Below are 22764 nucleotides of genomic sequence, written 5' to 3'. Positions count from 1 at the left end.
ATGTAGAATATGACAGAAGTGATTGTATGTAGCTTCTGAGCCTCAGTCATAAAAAGCACTGTGGCTCTCTCCTTGCTCTCTCTCTTGGGTTACTCACTCTGGGTAAAGCCAACCACCATGTCTGTCATGAGGCCATTCAAGCAGCCTTGTGGAGAAGTCCATATGGCAAGGAAGTAATGCCTCCTGCCAGCAGCTAGAATAAACTTCCCAGGCTATGGGTGAGCCATCTTGAGAAGAGATGCTCCAGCCCCAGTGAAACCTTCAGATGACTGTGTCCTGCCTGACATTGTGACTGCAGCCTCACGAGAAACTCCGCACCAAAATCACACATCAAAGCCATTCATAGATTCCCAGAGAAACTGTGTGAGATATAATAAAGGTTTATTGTTCTAAGGTCACTAGTTTTGGGGGTAATTAGTTTCGGTAATAGATCATATACTTCATGTCACTTCCTGGTGATCTGCAATTTGGTAAACAGAAAGATGAAGGGTCTAGGAATATCCCAGCTGGTCTCAAAACACTGATTATTTGGAGGCAAACATATCCTAAATGGTTGACTTTCTCTTTGTTTTCCCCATTTGGCATCTGTGATAATGCCGGTTGTGGCAACCTATGGGTAAAAGAATATGATTTTCCTTTAGTAATCTTTCTCTTAGCAACTGTTGCCTTAAAGAAGATGCCTGGAGATTTAAAGGAGGAAAGGTTCTTTAGACACAATAGTGTGAGTAGTAAAAAGAAAGAACTCCACAGGCACCTGGATGGCTCAGTGGTTGAGCATCTGTCTTTGGCCCAGGTCATGATCCCATGATCCCAGGGTCCTGGGATGGAGCCCCACATTGGACTCCCCACAGGGAGCCTGCTTCTCCCTCTGCCTATGTCTCTGCCTCTCTCTGTGTGTCTTTCATAAATAAATAAAATCAAGAAAGAAAGAAAGAAAGAAAGAAAGAAAGAAAGAAAGAAAGAAAGAAAGAAAGAAAGAAAGAAGAAAGAAAGGAGGGAGGGAGGGAGGGAGGGAAGGAAGGAAGGAAGGAAGGAAGGAAGGAAGGAAGGAAGGAAGGAAGAAAGAAGGAAGGAAGGAAGGAGAAAGAAGAAAGAAAGAAAGAAAGAAAGAAAGAAAGAAAGAAAGAAAGAAAGAAAGAAAGAAAGAAAGAAAAGAAAAGAAAAGAAAAGAAAAGAAACCAGACTAAATGTCCATAGTCTTGAGGTTATTCTCAGCTCTACCACCTGCGATTTCTGTGATCATGGGCAAGTAATTTCACTGCTGTGACTTCAGCTTCCTCATATGGGGAAAGAAGAGTCAGAATTAGATCCAGTCCCATTAGATCTAGTCCCATAGAATGCCATTTCCTCACAAGGTTAACAGGCATTATATTTAAAAAAAAAAAAAAAAAGGTTCTGAGGTTAAGTAGGTGTGGAAGTCAGTGGGTTAAAGCTAAGCAGATTCCCTACTGCAGGGTTTCACAAGGGCTCTAATATCCTAATGTGAATCCCTTCTCTTGCCCAAATGTATTTGACCACTTCGTTCTTTATTGTTTTCAGCAAAGCATTATGTGGATCTAAATCATTTTTGGAACACACTTTGGAACATGCTAAACTGATGCTTTCTATGGTTCCTTCTAGCTGTAATGCTTGCTGTATGTTACTAAATATGCCCTTTTCCCAAAGGCATCTTGGTGGGGCAGCTCTGCTGTCTGAATCCTGAAGCAGTATCTCACCCATTCAATAATTCATGACTGTTCTTGTTTTCATTTTCCAAACATCACTTCTGAATCATAGGGTCTACAATCCATCCTTCTCTGAGTGAGAAGTAGAGGAAGGTAAGAAGAAGCCAGTGTATAATAGGCCCTTTTGCTCAATCAGTGTTTGTTAACAACCCATAAGAAATCATGTTGACAGTTCTAGGGATCTCGGATCAACTGAAATAAAGGAAAACGTGACTGGATAGAGTCACTTGGCACCCAGCATTTCCTTCCAGTAGGCCTTCCTGTATTGCAGAGTCTAGAAGGCTAAAAACACTTCCCAGATAACCTTTGCCATCAGGAGGCTGCATACAAATTTGGGTTCCGCCAAAGAGCTGCACTTGCAAGGGACATGGAGGGCAGAAGAAAAGCAGAAGCTCGGTGCTACTTACTCGGGCAAGCAAGCTCGTGAGGACTGAGTCTGTCCAGAGGTAGTTGCTACGGCAACTTTATAAGCATCAAGTTCTGTATAGTAACTCCATTCCTTTTAAAAATACCTGGTGGTTTCCATTCTCCACTAAGCTCTGACCGACATGCTCTCCTTACAGAAATTATGGGAGATTCCCATGAGGCTCGGCATGGGGCTAATTTGGGTCTGTCACATATACCACAGGGCAGACTGTGATAGCTGTGCTTGTTCCTGAACTTCATAGAGAAGTAGGGTTCTTTCCCTCATCACAGTGAGGCCAGCAAAGCCCCAGCAGCCCATACTCGAAGGTGTTCTGATAGCCACCAGCAGAGAGCCACTAAAAAACACTAGGGAGCCTCCTTCCCTTTGACAAAAACCTCTCATGATTCCTATGAGCACAAAGATTCCCCTACCTCACATTTGGCTGAAAATGTGTCATCAGCACTTTACACCTCCCAAAGAAGAAAAATGTCAAAAATAATAGTTCTCTCTGAATCTGCTGGAAATTTTTTAGGAAAAAAAATCAGTATGAAGTGCTAAAGAATATTTAGATCCTCTTTATTTTTTGCATATGATGGTACTTACATTTTTTACGAAGCCTGTGAAACTGAATTCTACTTCCCTTGCATTTGTTCCATTTCAGAGCCCTAGAGTCAAGAATGAACGTAGGCATTGCATCCATCATCGTTTAAGCAGAGGAAGTGCTCAACAGACTTGCTGAGGACACTAGTAGATAAAACTGCAGAGCTCCAGTTGAAGTGGAGTTGGTCTGTGTCCCCTCAACTTCTCCACAGTTCAGCTAATTCTTCCCTTCCTAAGATGGCTCCTAGGCAGGGGTTCTAAAGCCACTGGAGTTATAAGACCACAGTTTGAAAACTCTGTCATTTGGGATGCCTGGGTGACTCAAAAGCATCTGCTTTTGGCTCAGGGCATGATCCTAGGGTCCTGGGATCGAGTCCCACATCAGTCTCCCCATGGGGAGCCTGCCTCTCTCTCTGTGCCCCTCATGAATAAATAAAATCTTAAAAAAAAATAAAAAGAATATGCTCTCATTTTATAGATAAGGACACTGAGGCCCAGAGAAGCATGGTGATTTGCTCAAAGCCACACAGCTTCTATGTGGCAAATGTAAGGCTCAAATCCAGATTTTTCTGTGCCCACTTAGGTCAAAGTTCTTCCCACTAAATCATACTTGCCTCTGGTCTTACTTGTCCAAGTGTCCAGACTTCAAGGACTAGCTGAATTCCCACCTTCATTGTGATGTCTCAGCCTACACTGATTGCTACTTTTCTTAGGTTCTACTAAGTCTTACTGCCTGGGCCTCTCACCAGGCAGTCTATCACTTCCTTTATCTTTTTTACTTTTTTCTTCTTTCTTCTCTGAGATTTAAAATTCCTATGGGTATATCCCCTTTATCTACTTCTGAATATTGCAGAAAATACCATGTGCATTCTTGGAACACTGCCCATAGATAATGATTAAAACCATGACTAGCAGAGACTATAATTGTTCCCTAATATTCATTCTTTCATTATTCCTTTTATTAGTAGCACCTAAGTTTAGCTGAATATATGGCTGCTGGCTAGAAATTGTTTCCCAGATTTTCTTGCAACCAAGCATGGCCATGTAACTAAGTTGTGTTTAATAAGATGTGAATAGGAGTAATGTGAACTCCCAGTCATTTTCTTAAAAGGACACTGCTCACTCTTCTCTTTACCAAAGGAGGTCCTTTTCCCCTTGAACTTGGCTGAGGTGGTAAAATAGCTTCAACCATGTGGAAGAGGGCAATACTCTTTGGGATAATGGAACCAGAAGATACAGGAAACCTTAGTGCTCAGATAACTTCATGGAGCAAAGCCACCCAGTCTGCCCACCTACCTCTCTGCTCCTATCCAAAAGAGAAATAAATGTTTATCTTTCAGAGTTTTTTTTTGTTACAGCAGCTTGCCACATTCCTTAACTAAAATAATGTAACTATAATAATATCTTCTGTCCTAGTTTATACTTTGTAACAAAGCAGATCATATTTGGGTTACCTAGGTGGCTCCGTTGGTTGAGAAACCAAGAGAAACCTCTTGGTTTCTGCTCAGATCATGATCTCATGCAGGTTATGATCTCAGGGTAATGAGATCGAGCCCCATGTGGCTCTGCACTCAGCAAGGAATCTGCTTGAAGATTCACTCCCTCTTCCTTCCCTCCCCGCCCCAGACTCACACATGCACACTCGCTCTCTCAAAAAATAAAAAATAAAAAAATAAAAAACCCAAACAGATCATACTTGCAGTACATCTTGTAAAGTAGTAAGTAAAATTCTGATATAAAATTATTGGACCTAAAAGAGAGAAGACCCATTAACAGGTATGCCTGACTCCCTTAGTAAAATGTACTGAACACCTACAATATGCTAGGGACATAGAAGGACATTGATATTGAGAGAACACTCTCAACCACTGTGTGATCTCATTCCCTCAGCCCAATATTCCCATGATATGAGTATTTTCATTCACATATCATAGGTGAGGAAACTGAAACATAGGAGCCTAACTCCCTTGTGCATGTTGATTTTATCTGGTAGGCAGTGAGCTTATTCATTCCCAGGCCTACCGACCCTAGACCCTAGAGTTCGTGCTCTTCTCACCCCACTTCCGAGGCTCAGCACCTGTGGCTACTGCCCTTCAGGGCCTCACAGATCAAGTGAGGACAGACTCAGAAGCAATTAACTCTACCTGCATTAGAGACCTAACCAACACAATTCTGAGGTGTTCAAGGAAAGAGCAATTAATTCTAACCTAGGGGACTGGGAGGGATTTTTGCGGAGAAATCTCATTTGCACTGACCTTTGAGACACTAGCAGATGTGGATAAACAAAGAAGAGAGAAAGACACGGCCAACCAAGGGGCCAGCATGAACAAAGACAAAGACAGACAGGAAAGTAGAATGCATGTGGGAAATGATGAGCAGCCCATGTGAATGGATGGTGAGGGGCTTCACGGGAGGAGATGGGGCTGAAAGTCAGGCCAGGGCCAGACCAGAGAGGCCTTGTGTTCCAGGAGAAAGCTGTGATGCTGCTTTTTAAGCAACAAGGAATAACAGATGTTTGAGGAGGCATGTCATGTAACCTAGCACATGTGCCAGCATGAAGGAACAGGCAAGAGACAAGGCTGAGCATTCAGGCTACTGCAGAGCCATCCAGGCAACAGCTGATGAGGGCCTGAACAGAAGGCAGCACGCAGATGTAGGGGGTGCAGCCAGGCTGTGGGGTTGTGTACCAGCCCTCTGAATCCTAGCAGCCAGGGACATGCCTGATAACAGAGTCTCTACAAAACTGGCTGCAAGGCTCATCTCCAATTTTCTACTCAAATTACTTTCTTCTGTTTTCACTTTCAGTGAAGAGGGTTTCTTTGGGGGCTGTGTGTGTGTGTGTGTTTGTGTGTGTGAAGTATTGTAGTTAAGATAAAGCAAGAGTGGAAGACCCCGGGTCCCATCACCCCCAGGGCAGCACACACAGGGCCACAGCCCTCTCCTGACTGGCATTCAGCTTCAGCCATCACTCTCATTTTTAAGTCAAACTCCCACCAACACACATATAAAATAAATTCCAGCATCACACACCTCTCACCTTCTCAGTGTGCAATGGGCCTGTTTTCTGGCTTCTGTATTCTTGGGGAAGTGGTTGAGCTTCCTAGCATACAACTGTGGTAAACAGTAAGAGTCCTATGGAAAACTGTGATAGCAGATTTCTTGGGAGCTGTAAGGCAAAGGGCAAGGCAGCAAGCAGTGATGGAAAGTGTGTGTATAACCCTCCTATACCCTCTTACCCCAGCACACATTGAGGTTTCTCTTTCATGATTGTTTTTAGCCTCTTTTTCCTTTCCAACCACCGACCACTCAATTCTTTGAGGGAAAATTAACATTCATTATGCAATTTATCTCCCTCCTTTTAATCCAGAGTGTCTGTCTCCAAGGTCCCTACTCAATAATTAATGTTTGTTCTCATTTCCCATTCTCAAGAGCATCTATTCTTGAACTGTAGGGTCAACAATTAACACTAATTATGGCTTTTCCTCTCTCTAGTGTTGGTTCTTAGAATCCCAAGTTGCCCTGCTCAGCCTAAGTTATGTGTGTGCACACGGCTGTGTCTGTGCACTCCAGGGAGGAAAAACACCCAGGAACAGGCTTTTCCAAGCCCACCACAGTTTAGCAAATCAATAAAAACGAACATTCTTTTTTTGGCAACCTGTCTAGGGTATTTATCATCCATAATGAGACAATGAAGCATGCATACATACATACATACGTGTATTTGGATATGAGTTGGAGGGGCAATTAGAAGATCTCAAAGTCTTTTCCAGGTTGAATTTTCTATGATTTCTCCCTCACTTTTCCTTCCTATTGGTATCTCTTCAATACCTCATATACCCCAAACCCCTAACCACCCGCCCCCACACACACTCCCAAATTTCCCATTAAAAACTATTCTTCTATCTCAGATCCATTCAGTTGACCTCTTTGCCATCTATCATCACCACCCCCTTCCCTTAACTGTTTTTCTCTGGAACATCATGCAAATTCTCCTCATTCATTGAAACAGCATTGTTTTAACTAGTTTTCATTTTGACTGACAAGGACAGCCAGGAAAATAATTCTCGCCCAAGGTAACTTTAAGAGATTGAAAAAAAAAATTAGGGCTGTGCAGAAGCCTGTCTGTCCTCTTGGCTAGAATCAGATGGGCTAGAATCCCTCCTGTCCCCCCTGGTCCAACCCTTGTATTTGTGCTACAGCTGCAGGCTGGGGCTCCTCACACTTGTCTGTCATCCCCCTATTGCTGCATGCACTGGGGCCCCACAGCACATCTGCTGTTCAAATCTGGGCATCTCCTCACAGCATGTGTCAAGCATTAACTATTTCATGCTCTTACTCCATCAAAAGTTCCCCTCTCAGAATTTCAGCATCACAGTCCCTACAGGATTTCACCCTTAAACATCTTAAATAAAAGTATTATTTTCTTCCAGGCTTTTAAAATCCCAGATCAACCTTCTCTCCATGATAGCATCAACAGATTTTTTTTTAAAAAACCATTCAATTTATTATGAGGCTTAAGCATCAAAGCTCCACTTGGTTTTCCCTTGTCTTGAGGTAAGAAAAATAGCTTTTTTTCAAGACATTTTCACACTCATAGGTAAAACCCCTATTGTTTTTCAGCCTATGAATCTGTCAATTCAAATACCAGCCATGAAAAGGAGGGGTCTAGTATTCAGCGTCCCCTAAGAAGTAAGATTTTTCTCTCAAAAAGTCACCTCTACTTCTCCTCTATATCATGTGATTCGCATACACATTATTTTATACTGAGACCTCCAGAAACATGCAATTTCTCCCCTAATATAGCAATAAGTAGGGAAGAGGATTCACTTCTTGGAGAGCCTCAGAAATGTGGTATCCTCAGGAGTTACTCATGGGTAGCCCCGTGTGCTGTGGCCTGAGTATAAATATTAGGCGAGAAGAGGAGCTAGACCAAGTACTTGTGCTTAGCAGGCCCAGTAAAAATCTGCAGGGGTGTCCTATGGGTTCCGCAGGTCATATGCTGCACAATTCACATTATAATGAGGTGGATGTTGCACAGCTCAGCCTGCGCCACCACAAATGAGGAAAGTATCTGGAAAACACTCTTGAACATGTATTCTAAATGGAGGACTGAGGCCAGTACTACTTCTTCCAAGCTCCCTTTTATACTTCATTCCCCCATTTAGAAAGAAGCAAAAACTAGGAGTGTAGGTTGACTTTGTAGCTCATCCTCTGTCTACCACCATTGCTGCTTCTGCCTCAGACCGGGGGAAAGGATGATTATGTAGAGACCTTCCCTCTCTCCTAAAAATCGTCTTTGATTAATAGAGAAATGTGTGTGGTCTTCCTCACTGCTTATTTTGGGGCAGGCAGCAATGAATCCTGAATGAGGGACCTGCTATAGTGACAGGAAGCAATGTCACAGATGGAGTGCTGGAGCCAGAGCTGAGGGGAAGGAATTGTTTTTGCCAGAGACTACAAAACTAGAAAGAGAAAAGGCACAATCATACGCTTGCCAATCTCAAAATCTGTAAGCAGAGAAGTAGTTGAGAGCCTGGCATTCTGCATTACGCCTCCTGCCATTCTCCTTGGATGGACATCCTGACCATGGTGGGAAGTTTCAGTGTCAGTTCTGTTCTTTTTCACTTGTTGGTTGGAACTGGGCCAGAACAGCTCTTAATAGGAGCCCTCTAGTAGTGAAGGAGGATGATAATGATGATGATGGAGATGATAGCTATCATTGTTATCTATCTTTGATATGCCAAACATTTGTGCTGAGGGCATTACATTCATTATTTTACTTCGTCCTTACAGCAATGATATGAGGTAAATTCTATTGCTATCCTCATATTTCATCTAGGATGATGTGACTCAGAGAGGTTAAGTGACTTGCCCAAGGTAAATGGGCACACAGCTAAATGGCTGTGATTTGAACCCCAGAAGCCTGCATTTTTATCACAATGCATGTTTAGCAGTGATGTCAATGTAAACAGGCATGTTTCCATCTGACAAAATGGAGCCTTTGGAAGTTCCTGATTTTATAAGCCATACAAATAAATGGTTTCTGTTGTACATCCTTTTCTCCCCCAACTCCCCTTACTTAGCATCAGACACCCTTTGGTGGGTAACACTGAAAATGATTTGCAACTTTTAGAGACATAAGAAGAGAAGAAGCTAAAAAAAAAAAAAAAAGTAGGAATAATTTGGGAGAAGCCAAACTCTTGAGACAGATTTTCTAGGAAGAGAGGCCATAACAGGGTAGCTCTCCAGACCAAAAACATTCTTACTAATATGGCCAAAAATGTTATAATTTCACTTCATTCTACTATTAAAATCTTATTAATAGATTCACTTTGAATTCAGAAGTATTCTCTTAAAAGGTTGATACTTCTGATAATAGTCATTCACCCTTTAGTTTAAAAAAATTATTTGATCAGATGGCTGTCCTCTTGCAACCTACCTGAGAACTAGCTGCTTTGAGGGACTAAAAATTCTGACAGAGATAGGAAGAGAGGTGGGTAATTTCAGAGTGAAGAGAGGTTTAAGCATTGAAACATGCATGGCTAGTTGACTGCCTTAGAGGGCTTAGATGAACAGAAACAGCTATATAGAGAAGAAGGCACAAGAAAAAGAAAAGTACAGAAAGGGAAATGGTAGAGTGCCAACGACAAACTTGGACTATTTCAGAATTGCCCCATGGCAAGCTCTATATTCAGGGAAAGAAAAGAAAAAGGTTCATTTCCTCTTTTCTCTACTTCTAGTAGCTAGAAGACCTTAGGCTCATGCAAATCTCTTTATTTCCAAGCTTTTGAATATACTGTTGCCTCTGCCGAGAATACAATTCTTCATCTCTTCCTACCCCCTGTCATTTTTTAGAATTGCAGTAAAATATATACAACATAAAATTTGCCATTTTAACAATTTTTAAGTGTACCATTCCGTACCATTGAGTAGATTCTCATCATGGTGCAACCAATTTCCAGAACTCTTCTTGCAAAACTGAGATCCTATACCCCTTAAATAACAACTCCCCCTTCCAATGGGACCGCTCACATAGGCTAGAGAACCTCTTTCAAGGCTTAGATGTAGGAAATATTTGTTCCTTTGATTTGCTCAATAACCTTAACAAAAAATTCTTGCATCTCTTTGGCCTTAAAATTACCATTTGTTTTTAAGAAAATGGATATAACAGTATTCTGAAAATATTTGATACTCCCTGCAACTGGGTTCAAAGAGCAATTTAAGACATCTATTCACTGGAATTATCTATAGATCTTTCACAACTCTTTGTTTTCTTTTTGATCATTTGGTTTTAATGACTATTTTCAGGAAAAATGATAGGATTATAAAGAATTATATAATGGTGGGCTTTGGGTATTTGTGAACTTGAAGGTCAGCTTCAACTATTTGCAAATGACTTCACAAATCAGTGACACATACAATATGTCATCTTACAGAGGCATGGAATCAAATCAAAGCTTTAAGGCTGGAAAACAAAAGACCATCACTAAGCTAGTGAGTTCACCTTGCTCTCCTCTGAGCACCCATAGCTCACTGTTGTGATCTATATTCACTACAACACCTGCAATTGCTCTTGTGAAGTTATTTTTCAAAAAGAGGAATACTGATTCTTTTTATATAAATATTGCTAAATGGCCCTAAATAGAAGGCCAACTGCTGGAGCTGATGATAAAAATAAGAGAAAGTTATGTGGTCTAACATTTTTATGATTCTCTGGAAAAAAAATAATTTTATAAATCACCCTAACCCTTTATTTATAGACTCATTAAGAACTTGAAGAACTCCTCTTCTTTTTATTGGGAATATGAAATACACTAGAGGGATCCCTGGGTGGCACAGCGGTTTGGCGCCTGCCTTTGGCCCGGGGCGCGATCCTGGAGACCCGGGATCGAATCCCACGTCGGGCTCCCTGCATGGAGCCTGCTTCTCCCTCTGCCTGTGTCTCTGCCTCTCTGTCTCTCTCTGTGTGGCTATCATGAATAAATAAATAAAATCTTAAAAAAAAAAAATGAAATACACTAGAGGTATTCACAAATCTAAGGATTCTTGAAATTCTCAGAATGTGAGAATAGCCACAAATAGCTATTCTTCTAAATAGCCAGAATCTGCTGTTCACTTACTGTATAATATGCACAAGGGGTCAGGGCCTTGTTCAAGCAGTGAAGTAACGTTTAGCACAATGCATTTTAAGGCTGGTATGGATTTTAAGGTATGGTAGGGTGTGTATGTATGAGTGTGTGAGTATAGTACCAGTTATATCTTTCAACCTATAATAAAGTTTAGAATATTATTTTTTCTTCTGTCAGAATGACCAAAAAATTATAACTTTTATTAACTAGTAATCCATAAATACTCCTTTCCATTTCCTCATGCCTCTGACATTTGTGGCATAAAGAAGCATGAGGCTTTTCTTTAGGATTTTTTTTCTCCTAGCTTTTTTCACACATTTTCCTGTGGCCTATGGCTTTTCATTTACTGTTGTCTTAGTTCTCTACAATTCCTTATTTGAAAAAATAATGAAGTCACAAGCATTGGAAAATGTCCAATAGAGAGTGAGTCTGTTTTACAAAGCACATAGAATTGCTTATTCATTTATTCATTAAACAAACACTAAGGGACCATCTACTAATGCATATACTGGGGTAGGCACATGAATACAGTTGAGAAACAAAGTCCATGCCTTCGTGTTGTCCACAGTAGATTATGGTGACAGCTATAAATAAGTACAGACTAACTCAGCCTTTGAGAAGGCTTTTGGAATGACTTTCTAAAGATATATGTAGGAACTAGCCAAGTGAAGAAGAGGAAGGGATGCTCCAGGGAAAGGGACCACCTTAAGGTTAGAGAACATGGCGACATGGGAGAAGTGTAAGCAGCTTATAATCACTGGCCCCCAGGGCACAGGAAGAGAAGAGAGTGGGGAAAAGTGCAGTTAGCTAGTGAGGTAGGCAAGAGCTAGATTATGAAAAGCCATAGTAACAACTGAGAAATTTATCCCAAAGATTGTGAGATCCTATTTATGCAGGATCTCACAATTAATATAACCAGATTTTTATTTTAGAGAAATGACTCTTCCAACTATCTGAAAAATGGATTGAAGGGGGTAAGCCCAAAGGCTAGAAGACCAGACGTCTATACTTATTTGAGAAGGAGTGACCAAGAATAGTATCTCTCATAGAATTAAGATCACCACTCGAGGGGCACCTGGGTGGTTCAGTGGTTGAGCATCTGCCTTTGGCTCAGGTCGTGATCCCAGAGTCCTGGGATCGAGTCCCGCATCAGGCTCCCCATGGGGAGCCTGCTTTTCCCTCTGCCTATGTCTCTGCCTCTCTCTCTCTGTGCCTCTCATGAATAAATAAATAAAATCTTAAAAAAAAAAAAAAAAAAGATCACCACCTGAATTGAATTGGTTGGCCACTTTGTAGCTCCACCTTCAGCCATTCTTGTTAATTCTCTTCTTCCTCAGTCTTCCATCACAGGTATCCTTATTAATCCCACAATGTATCTTGAATGAAGGGTTTCTTGTGCAGTTGATATTTTATTGCTACAAAACTTGAATTTAGATTCTGCCGTCTAGCTTGCCTTCCATTCTGGGTTTGGTAAACTGCCATGTACCTTTGGACCTCTCCATAAAAAATAATTTATGAACTTTTGGGAGAACTTGGTGTTCCCAAAGCTAAATCCAAACCCTTGAGACTGAACTAGACTTGGTCTAAGAAGATATAAGCAAGTAAAAGAACTCTTATTCCAACTTGTAAGAAAAATACTGCCCTTGCATTTACTAGGCATTTCCATATTCAAATTCAGACCAATGTATACCTTCTAGATGAATCTACTTGGCTCCTTTAATAGAGCTCTTTGGGGTATGTCTTTAGCTTGGAGATTTTCTCAGGTCTTGAGTAACTGTTTGATATGACCATCTCACTCTCCTCTTCACCCAAGATTTAAAGTAAAAAATGTGTAGCATAATCAAGGTCTTAAATCTTATCCCAATAATTTGATAATGACAATACCAAAAGGCCATCTTGGGTCTTGGTTTCCTGCATTAAACAATCAGATCAAGATTTATTATAACACGTCAAACACTCCATAGATCATAGGCATCTTGAGTCATATCATATAAAATAAAGTATTTTTAGATATCATACTTAAGAAAAGGTCAGCAAGGCTATGTAAAGGCACCAGAATTATCTTCCTTTTATGGTTTAGTTCATACTGGAAGATTTTTTAAATTAATCTGGAATTTGCCTTTGGATTTTCCATTTTTGACCACAAATACAAAACCATGAAGGTAAAAAAGCTGACTTTCAGGACTCCTCCCATTGGCTTCTGCTAGGGTCAGCAGGTCCATGTGTAAAGCTGTGAGAAGGCAGAGTGCTTTCTGAGATCTGTTTGGCAGTAGATATATCCCCTCTCCAATGAGGAACCACTGCAAATTATGGGGGAAGTGTCATGAGAGCATACTAGGGATCAAAGAGTACTCATCCCTCAGAAATGACATGTGTGGGAAAAGGCCCTAAACATATTTAAATGTACCTCCAAAAGCTACTGCCCTTGTAACCACAGAATGTTTGGCCACTTTGGAGCCTGTGGGTCTGATGTCCTTTCCCAAGCCCTGACACACAACCACGAAGTCAGGTGGCCTAGTCTGCCTGATAAGATGACTTTTTAGTTTAGTCTCTATTCTGATACCAATGAGACCCACCAGAGTATCCCATACCAAGGGAAATAAGCATTCTGAAACAATGGGAATAAATAGGACTATATTTCATTTTTATCAAAACAACAAACAAAGACAACTTGGGAATTAAACATCATCAACATAGGTTTAAATAGAAGGAAATTTTAAGGCACCCTATTCCATGCTAGAATCAGATGCTCTTTCCTGCTTTTGAGTGTTTGGTGAAGGATCCCATGATTTGAAAAAGGCAGAAGAGTTTGGGATGAGACCCCAACTTGTAAGGGTCATCTCTGAAACAGCCTGATTATCTGGTGGGAATGCTATCTCCTTGCTAAAAGCCTGTGGTTAGATTAATGCTAGCATTTGAAAATCTGTTCTGGCCTGATGGTGGGCAGCCAGAGAAGGAATGTGTTTTCTGTTTATCTCTTTAGTGGCAGAAATGTTCATCACAGAAAGACTCCGAGCTCCCAGTTTCAGGCAGGCCTGGAAGTTGTGCAGTCTGTAGTCTGTGAATGTACACATCAGCTCGGAATGATGAGAAAGAGCCAGGCCTGTGTTCACAGCCAGTTGCCTGCATTGGGTGATGGGTCAATCAGTTTCTTCAACTTGATAACAAGGGTAGATCCAGCCACATTGTTGGGAGAGGAAGTTTTACCACCCCCATTGCTTTATCTCCCAGGAATGCAGTTTGAGTTGTGTCTCCTCCTTGACAGCATGGACCTCAGTAAATTACCAGGGTCTTGACCCAAGAGATGGAGAAGTCCTAAGCGATTTTTTTAGTCTCCTATCTAAAAATGTGTTTACATTTCTTGAACTCTGGCTGACTGATTCATTCTCCTGGTGTTGCAAGAACTTTCTTTATGCATTAGAATTTATAAGTTTCATTTCTAAAAGACCCAAGTTTCCTTCCAAGCCACAGTGAAGTGAACCTCCTCTCAACACAATTCTGCTGGGCTGGATTTGTCCAAAGGATGGATCATGGCCAAGCAGCTGTGATGTGGCAAGCTCAAGTGAGGCTAATGGAAGGAGTGTGATGTGGAAGGGAAAGCATTAGATACTAAGTCAGGAGATTTGGGTTCAGGTTCTGGTCTTACACTATTTCAAGGACTAGCCTTAAGCCAATCTCTTGAAACCACTCTCTGGGCCTCAGTTTCCCCAGCTGTTTAAATCTGTCCTTTCAAACAAGAACAGGACAGCTGAGAAACAACAGAAAAGGAAAGGTCAGCCCACAAGGAATGAGTAGAAGCTTCAGGTCAAAGAGACAAAGATGCCATGGGCTCTTAAAAGTAGCAAGCATAGAAATAACTTTTTGTTGGACACTCCACCCACACTAGAGACTAAAACCCTTGTCAGTGGAGCCACGTGCTTAGCTAAATCTGTTCTCAAATAAACATTCCTTTATAAACATTAAATTCACTTTCTTAGGAATAAAAAGGAAAACAAAATAAATCCTATCCTTTTGCAGCATGGGGTTGGAGTCTTGGGCTCAAATCATTTCTGAAAACCTCACTTGTTCTACAACCTAAGTTTCCATATCTGTGGAGGGCAGTGGTCATGCAACCACGGAGGACAGTCATGCAGAGTAACACCACATTGTCTGCATGGCACCTGCTTCATGGCAACCTCCGCAATTTTCCTTTGTCCCCTCTCACGAGCCCTACTTTGGCCTTTGCCTTTGTTTTATGTTTCCACTTCTCCTGTAGCCCCCTCACATGAGAAGGGAAAAGGGAAATCTCTGATCTCTCTATCTGGAAGGTTGCAGAAGCATTTTCCTACTTCAGTGAAGTACAATCATGCAAAATTTATATTCAACAGTATCAGCAGATTTTTTTCCATCAATATTTCCTTTTTAATTCCAGCTTTATCTGAATTTTCGTAGCACAAAGAATTTACTTTTTTCTTTGAAAGAGCAACCAAGACAAGAAAAATAGAAATTTGAATATAACTTCTCAACATAACATGGTATTTAGATGGTGCTTATAGAGGGTACAGATGTTGTTTGGCGAGTAAATTCAAATGTCATAGGTGTGTGTTTATAATCTTATACACATGACCTGGATGTGTATGTATATAGTATATAAAAAAATTAATGAGACCTAGATCTGACAACTTTAATCTTTTTTTCTCTGTGACTTTCACCATAGCAAACACTGAATCCAGAACCTATCTTCTCACGAATCTTAATGAAATCTCACCTTTGACCCAAAAGCCAGAGAAGCAGGTACAGTATTGACTGAACAGCATGAAACTGGGAGGCAGGATGTTGGGTTCTTGTGCTGGCTTGCTGTGTGACCCTGGGTGAGAGTCTTCATCTCTCTGGACCTCATTTGCCTCATCAATAAAATGAGACAAGTGGATTATAAAATCACAGAGGTTCCTTGGAATGTCAGCTCAACTTGGGCTGTTTTGTGTGGCTCTTCGTGTGCCTGAATGAGTTGAATCAGCCTTTCCCTGACTTCTGCAAAGTCAAAAAGGGAATAAGGAAACACAGAAAGGTATCATCCATCAAGGCAGCTGGCACTAAGACTCTGTGCTAAAGGGTCCATTTTTTCCCATTCAACTCTTATTCCAATGGGGAGGGGGAAGAGTAACAATCAAGGGAAATAAATGTAAGGATACTATGAAGAAAGGAGACAAATGCTTCATTTGGATGGGTCAGAAATATCTATTAGCGTTTCAAGGATGCACATTCACAAATATTTCTAAGTTTGTTCCTTTATTTGAAGCTTTGAGGTTGGGACTCTTCAAATTCACTCTAGAGAGACAACTCAGGGGAATTCTTAGAGCTGTCCCCAGGGTCTCAGAGAACCTGAAGAGAGGCAGCACAGCTCCAGGGCACTCTCAGGTCTCTTCCTGCTGGGCGACAGCCTGGGCTAGGAGGGGGGGGCATGACCTCCCTTATCCCTGGCTTCCTGCCACAGCCCGGCTTTCTCCTCTGGCCACACATTCATTAAAAAACAATAATAATAAAAGTAGTTTTGTTTTCCTGTGTGTGCCTAGCTGGGTTCTGAGGAAGGACCTGAACTCTCACTGTTAGAACCCCAGGCCTGGGCCAGGCCTCTGCTGAGGTAAAACACAGCTGAGCTGACCCTTCCTGCTACTGAGGAACCACTGAACCAACGTTTGCTTCTTCTTTTTTTTTTTTTTGCATTCCTGCTTTGAAGCCTTTATGAGGGATCTAGAAGGTTTTCTTTTTTAAGAGAGTCTGTGACTAAGGAAAATATAACTATGCTATATTTTGATAATTCCACAATTCCAAAGGCCTTGCAGATGCCTCACATAACCCTAAACATGCTCCAAATTCACACAGCTCCCCTGCCTGTATTTCAGGAGACCTAATATCACCTGCCATAAAAGAGTGGCTCAGTCCTGTCAAATTAAGCCCTAGACCGAATTATTAACCTTGCAGTCAGAAAGGGGGCGCACCAGACCGAGGGCCTTAAACTCTAATCGTACGTAGGCTTCCCCTGTGAAGCTGTGGCCGACCGGCTCACTCTGCGAACTTCGGGGGCCTCTTTCGTGAAGAGGGCCGTTGTTCCCCCACAGAACCGGTGGGTTTGTCCAAGTCGCAAGTAGTCTTACCTTCTTTTCAAGTGGGCCCCAAAAGGAAAGGCATCCGAGGAGACCGTCTAGGGAGCCCCGCCAGCCCCTAAACACAGGGAGAGTGGGGGTGAGGCTGAGGAAGGGGGAGGAGGCTCCCACCCCTCCCTTCTGGAGGCTAATGGCCCTTTATTAGATTAATCACCGACTAAAATTGTAACTACTTCCTCAACTGACTCCATGCAAACGACTAATTTCATGTTGACTATAAAGCATCTGGAAAGGATTTAGAAACAAATTTGTGCCCAGCAGATTTCAGTTCCGTGCCCTGATGGGCCGCGGGCAAACCCAGTGGGCTCCCTGCAGGGTGAGGCAGCTGGGGGGGGGCACCCAAGGCTGATCTGCATCCGCATCAGTTTCTACTTTTCTCTCCCTCCCATGAGCCCCTCCCCGACTCGGCCTCTCCCTCGCCCCACGGGGCGCTGGCCGCGGGGCGCAGTGGGGTCACCTAAAGCACTTGCGCTTCTGTGTCGCTGCGCCAGCTGCGGGGACGGGGAAACACGCCACCAAAGCCAGGGAGGGCCGCCTGGGCCTCAGCACGTCCTCACGGCAAGTCACCCGTAGATGCGGGAAACAAGCCCTGACGGGGCGGGGGGCGCGGTGCCGAGGGGGCGAGCCAGGCGCGCCCCGCTTCGCGGGTGGAGGCCCCGGCAGCGGGAGGGCGCCCGCGGCCGCCCCCTAGCGGCCGGACTGGAAACGGCGGCGGCGCGCGGCGGAAGAGCGCGGAGGCCTGAGGCGCCCGCCGGCCCGCGCCTGAGGCGCCCGCCCCGCGCCGCCCGCCGCCGCCGCCGCCGCCGCCGCCGCGCAGGCCCCCGGGCGGCTCCGCACGCAGGCCTGGGAGCCGCAGCGCCCGCCACGACTTCCTGGGAGGCGGAGGCGCGGGCTGAGCCGCCGCAAGAGGGGGAAGAGACTGCGAGGGCGAACGCGCAGATGAAAAGGGCAGTGAAAAAAGAAAAAGGAGACAAGCAGACATGTTTCAACTGCAAGCTCCCATTTCCTCTTTCAAATGAGCTGCCTCCCCACTGTGAACAGAATCAAGTATTTATGAAGGCATTTTTTGCATATTAATAGCTGCACACGGAGCCTTGCCAGTTCTGAAGTCCTAAAGGTACGATGCCCCCCTATTAATGCGGGTCCTTCGGCCTCCTCACAGGACTTGGTATCCTCCTTCACACTCAGCTTCCTTTCTGCCTCGTGGCTCCTCCTCGGGCCTTTCATTTGATTAAGAGAAATTAGTTCCCGCGGACCGTCGGCGACCAAGGGCTGCTCTTACGGCGGTGGCTGACTTCAATCGCTCGAGAAGCTTCTCCGCTTCCCCAGGGCCTCTCTGTAGAGGCTGCAGGTTGGGTGAGGTGACCAGCACCTAAAAAAAAGTATTAAAATCGTAAATGAAAATTCCAGCAGGAGACGTTAACATATCTATGCTGTAGGCGCAGAAAAAGCAAAACTTAAAAAAAAAAAAAAAGTTTTTTAAAAATTGTGTTCACCACGGCAGCACTATGTCTGCACTGTCTATGCTCCATGAAGATGACATTGAATTTTACAAGAAAAACATTGAGAACGAGTGAGATAAATAAGTAAAAGACGTAATAAACAACGTATGTCAAAAATAATAGCAACAGAAAACAAGTTTGGAAAAATATTTATCCTGAGTGGTGATTTACGCGCAGATTGAGACAACCAGGAGGTACCATTTTATATTTGGGATGTATGCCTCCTCTCACTTTTCTTTTTTCTTTTTCTTTTTCTTTTTTATTTTTTTAATGGTGACACCCAGTTGTGCCTTTGTTTTGCTGAAACTGGAACGCTTACACACTTCTGGCGGGTTGTAATTTGGTTTAATCCAGTGGTTAAGCAAAATGGCAATATAACTTGTGAAGCATGAAAAAATATTCCAACTCATCTATTCAGTATTTCTGACTCCTAGGAATTCGTTCTAAGGAAATAATCCAGCTGAAAAAAAAAAAGTGACTGAAGATGTCCACTGCAGCATTATCTATAATAAGGATAAATTGGAAACAGCCTAATAGTTCAACATGAGAGAAATGATTTAACTTAATTATGACCTATCCCTCTCAATGAAAGGTTTAATTCATTGAGAAACGATGCTTGTTCATACTAGAAACTGATTTTTTTTTTTAAGATTTTATTTATTTATTCATGAGAGACACAGAGAGAGAGAGGCAGAGACACGGGCAGAGGGAGAAGCAGGCTCCACGCAGGGAGCCCGACATGGGACTCCATCCCAGGGCTCCAGGATCAGGCCCTGGGCTGAAGGAGGCACTAAACCGCTGGGCCTCCCGAGCTGTCCAGAAACTGTGATTTAATACTCCTCGTTTCTCAGCCCCCACACCATCAATATTTTGTGCCAGATATTCTTGGTCGTGGGGAGTTTTCCTATACATTGCAGGATGTTGAGCAGCGTCCCTAGCCTTTACCCGGAAGATGCCAGTTGCACAGCGGCCCCCCCCCCCCCAGTTGTGACCATGAAAAATATCGCCAGAGCTTGCCAAATGTCCCCTGGGGGATTGGGGGGGGAATAACCCCCAGCTGAGATTACATTTTAAAAGTGGAAATCATGGAAATCAAAGTGATGTTAACTAGAACTGCAGCTATGTAAAAATATAATAAATGTATCTATGAGGAAAAAACTTGCAAATAATGCATGCAAAAAAAGTGCAGTCTTGCTAATTTGAAATTAGAGCTTCGTTGAGTTGAAGTTTTGTTTTTAGTTTGTCTTCTTGTTTTTCGCTGCTTTTTTTTTCCTTCCAAAATTCTGCCTATAAGAAGGAGAAATGAATCAAGCGGAAAACTGCTTTTATTCAAGCCTGACTTAAAATGATCTAGGAGTCACAGTCAACACGTATAAAGCAAGTTAAACAAAGGTTAACACTACAGTGCCATTATCTTTTAACTACTGTTAGATAAAATTATTAAGTTTTTATCAAATTGTTGGACAGGGCCACCAGAATTCTCCTTTTAAGGATCTCAACCCTGGGATCCCTGGGTGGTGCAGCGGTTTAGTGCCTGCCTTTGGCCCAGGGCATGATCCTGGAGACTGGGGATCAAATCCCACGTCAGGCTTCTGGTACATGGAGCCTGCTTCTCCCTCTGCCTGTGTCTCGGCCTCTCTCTCACTGTGTGCCTATCATAAATAAATAAAAATTTAAAAAAAAAAAAAAAGGATCTCAATCCCTTTTCAGCGTTTTATCCCTCTGACCTTAGACTTTGGAGGACAATGAATTTGCCTCTTTTTCTGAAAAGTTAATGTCTCAAACTATGAAACTCTCTTGTCCACCCAGATCCAGCCATGTAAGCTTGGAGCAAGAAGGGTCCTTAGTCCACTGGTTTATAGAGCTGTCAGGGAAGAGAGGTTGTCAGTAAAGAGTGTTAAAGTACAAACTCAAACCTTAATTAGATTTCCCAAGAATCACTGCATCTCTTTGTTTAAAATAAGAAAGAAACTATCTCACCAGTTTTCACATTGTCAGTTTTCTCCCTTTGTTAAGGAAAGCAAACATCCTTTCTCACATGCTTTATCTTGAGTTTCGTTTTGTTGCTTTGTGGGGATTAGAACTTTGGTAGTGTCCTAAAAATCCTGTTAAACTGGAATTATGTCTCCTTTTTCCCATTTCACAAAATCACTTCTATTTCAACCTATATTATCTCTTAAGTTCAGGTTTCATGAGTTTTTAAGAGCATGAATTCATATTTGATCTTAGGTGTCCAAAATGTGCCTCTTTGGGATTTCAAAGAGTAGCCTGTAATTCTAGCACACTAGGATTTAGGTTGAATAAACCTATGTTTACCCCATCTGTTTCCTTGGTGGTTTCACAGATGGCGTTCATATCTCCTTTCAGCCTTCCTCTTGCAGGACAAAAAAAAAAAACCCCACACAAAAACCCACCTGTAGACACACTAAGTTTTTGTACAAACGGGTACAAAGGTAACCTTTTGTTTCAGTGCCCTTCTGAGGCGTACCCTGCCTTCTGTTGAAATTTTTGGCAGATATCTAAAAGAGCAAGCTACTAATCCTTAAATGCAGACTCCCTCTGCTTTATTCACCTTTGTATCTCCTGTATTTAGCACAGTTCTTGGCACATGGTAGATACTGGGGAAAAAATTGACAAATTAATCTTCAGTTGATATTAAGAACCATGTTCTGGGTAGAAAAGCTTATAATCCTCCAAATAATATTTGTTAAAATCGTAGAGATTGCACTTGTTTTATTTCCAGTGATAATGATATGGAAGTTCAGCTGACATTTCTCTAACAACTCACACAATATCTAGATACTTCCTGCTGTTGGTTGGCACAATTTGGTGTTACACTCCCTGGGTCATGTGCAGATAGGAGATGTCACTAGGCATCCTTCCTGGAGATCTTTTTGAGGCTGATAAGTAAGATTGGGCGTATTACTGATTCCTAAGAGAATTAACAGTCTGCACCCCCCCCCCATCCAGAGAAGTAGGCTGTGCTCCCCACCTTTTATTTCTCATTTTCAAAGGCATGGCACAGAATTTCCCCAGGTTCCATGGTGGTCCCCTCTCTCTCCTCTTCCCCTCTCCCCACTCATTTCCCTTTTTCTTCCTCCCTGGCTTTCTAAATAGTTTTGATTGTGGCGCTTGATTCAAAGGTTTTTTGAAGATCTAAGCAAACTTCAACTTCTGGTTCAACCTCACCCACATTATTTTGTCAGCCCAAAACTCCATTGACAATTTAAGAATAATTTACTGAGAGGGGTTTGTTTTTAATTACAAAACCAAGGCTTTCATTTTTTTAAATTTTCACTCTATCATTTATTCCAAGAAGTCTGTATTTATTGATCTGTTATCGGCGCTGATTCCAACCAGACGTAGGATGTGCCTCCTTGATTTCTGTTCTTTTCTTTTTATTATGGAAAATTTCAAATACATGCAAAAATAGAATAGTATAATGAACCTCCATCATATTATAAATATCCACAGTTATCTCCCCATTATCTTGAGAGGGTCTCTCTTTTTTTTTTTTGAAAGGGTCTCTTTAAATAATAATAGCAGCCAGTGTTTTTGAGGTTTATTGTGTGCAGGATTATTATCTCTCTTAATCTTTACAATATCCCTAGGAAATAGGTACAGTTATTATCCCCATTTTACAGATGAGGAAGCAGATGTCACAACAGACAGAGACCCCTCTTTGTAAGTGCCTGTGACCTGCACTTACAAAGAGGCCTGCTGGTTTGAGAATCCCACAAAGCTGCATTGAGATCCCAGCTTCTTCCCAACTGGCTGCTGTGGTTTCAGGCAGGTTATTTAACCTCTCTGAGACCCAATTTCCTGATCTATGAAGGATAATAATATGTCCCTTATGAGGTCATGACAAGAATTGGATGAAATAACATATGGAAAGGGATTAGCACAATGTTTGTCACTAAGCAATCCCAATAAATTACAATAGTAAAGTATTCTATTCCCCTGTTCTCTGCTTGAAAGCCACTATAAAACAGAACTCGGAGCTTGTATACCATCTAAAAGGTCAGATGTGTTAAAGGAGAAGCTTGAAAAGCAGGAATAATTTAAAGGACTGTGAGCCAGTCTACCTACCATTTTCCCCTTCCCCCCTCACACGCCCCGCAGCCCCCAAGCGCAGATATCCCCCCAACCAAATATCCTCTATGCTGTCTGGATTTTGTTTCACTGCTTACAATTCTACCTATTAGAGATTCCTTTGGGTTTATCATATCTCATTGTGATTTTTTTTTTCTTGTTTTCTGT

At 42.3% G+C, this 22764-nt stretch overlaps 1 protein-coding gene and 1 long non-coding RNA gene across 13 annotated transcripts in view; one reads left to right on the top strand and one right to left on the bottom strand.

The window, feature by feature from the left end:
* The window catches only part of LOC144306280 (uncharacterized), a 173257-nt gene extending 155531 nt beyond the window's left edge, over positions 1-17726 (bottom strand). For 2 of the 4 annotated variants that reach the window (XR_013373350.1, XR_013373351.1), the window contains exons 1-4: positions 17460-17726; positions 16994-17060; positions 15607-15869; positions 5768-5896 (exon numbers count right to left, since the gene is read on the bottom strand). This is a non-coding gene — a long non-coding RNA (uncharacterized LOC144306280). Of the gene's footprint in view, positions 1-364; positions 611-2733; positions 2796-5767; positions 5897-15606; positions 15870-16993; positions 17061-17459 lie in introns of those variants that run through there. The other 2 variants (XR_013373352.1, XR_013373349.1) reach the window with 2 other exon arrangements.
* Positions 1-22764, top strand: part of KIAA2012 (KIAA2012 ortholog) — a 130406-nt gene that overhangs the window by 38485 nt on the left and 69157 nt on the right. For all 9 annotated transcript variants that reach the window (XM_077885749.1, XM_077885750.1, XM_077885748.1 and 6 more), the window contains one exon: positions 15556-15632. In XM_077885749.1, the coding sequence (XP_077741875.1) occupies positions 15556-15632 (77 nt within the window). The remainder of the gene's footprint in view (positions 1-15555; positions 15633-22764) is intronic.

Source organism: Canis aureus, chromosome 36, assembly GCF_053574225.1.
Source record: "Canis aureus isolate CA01 chromosome 36, VMU_Caureus_v.1.0, whole genome shotgun sequence".
In the NCBI taxonomy this organism is placed as follows: domain Eukaryota; kingdom Metazoa; phylum Chordata; class Mammalia; order Carnivora; family Canidae; genus Canis; species Canis aureus.
The sequence above is the reverse complement of the archived record's forward strand: the minus strand, read 5'-3'. Positions and strand labels throughout refer to the sequence as shown.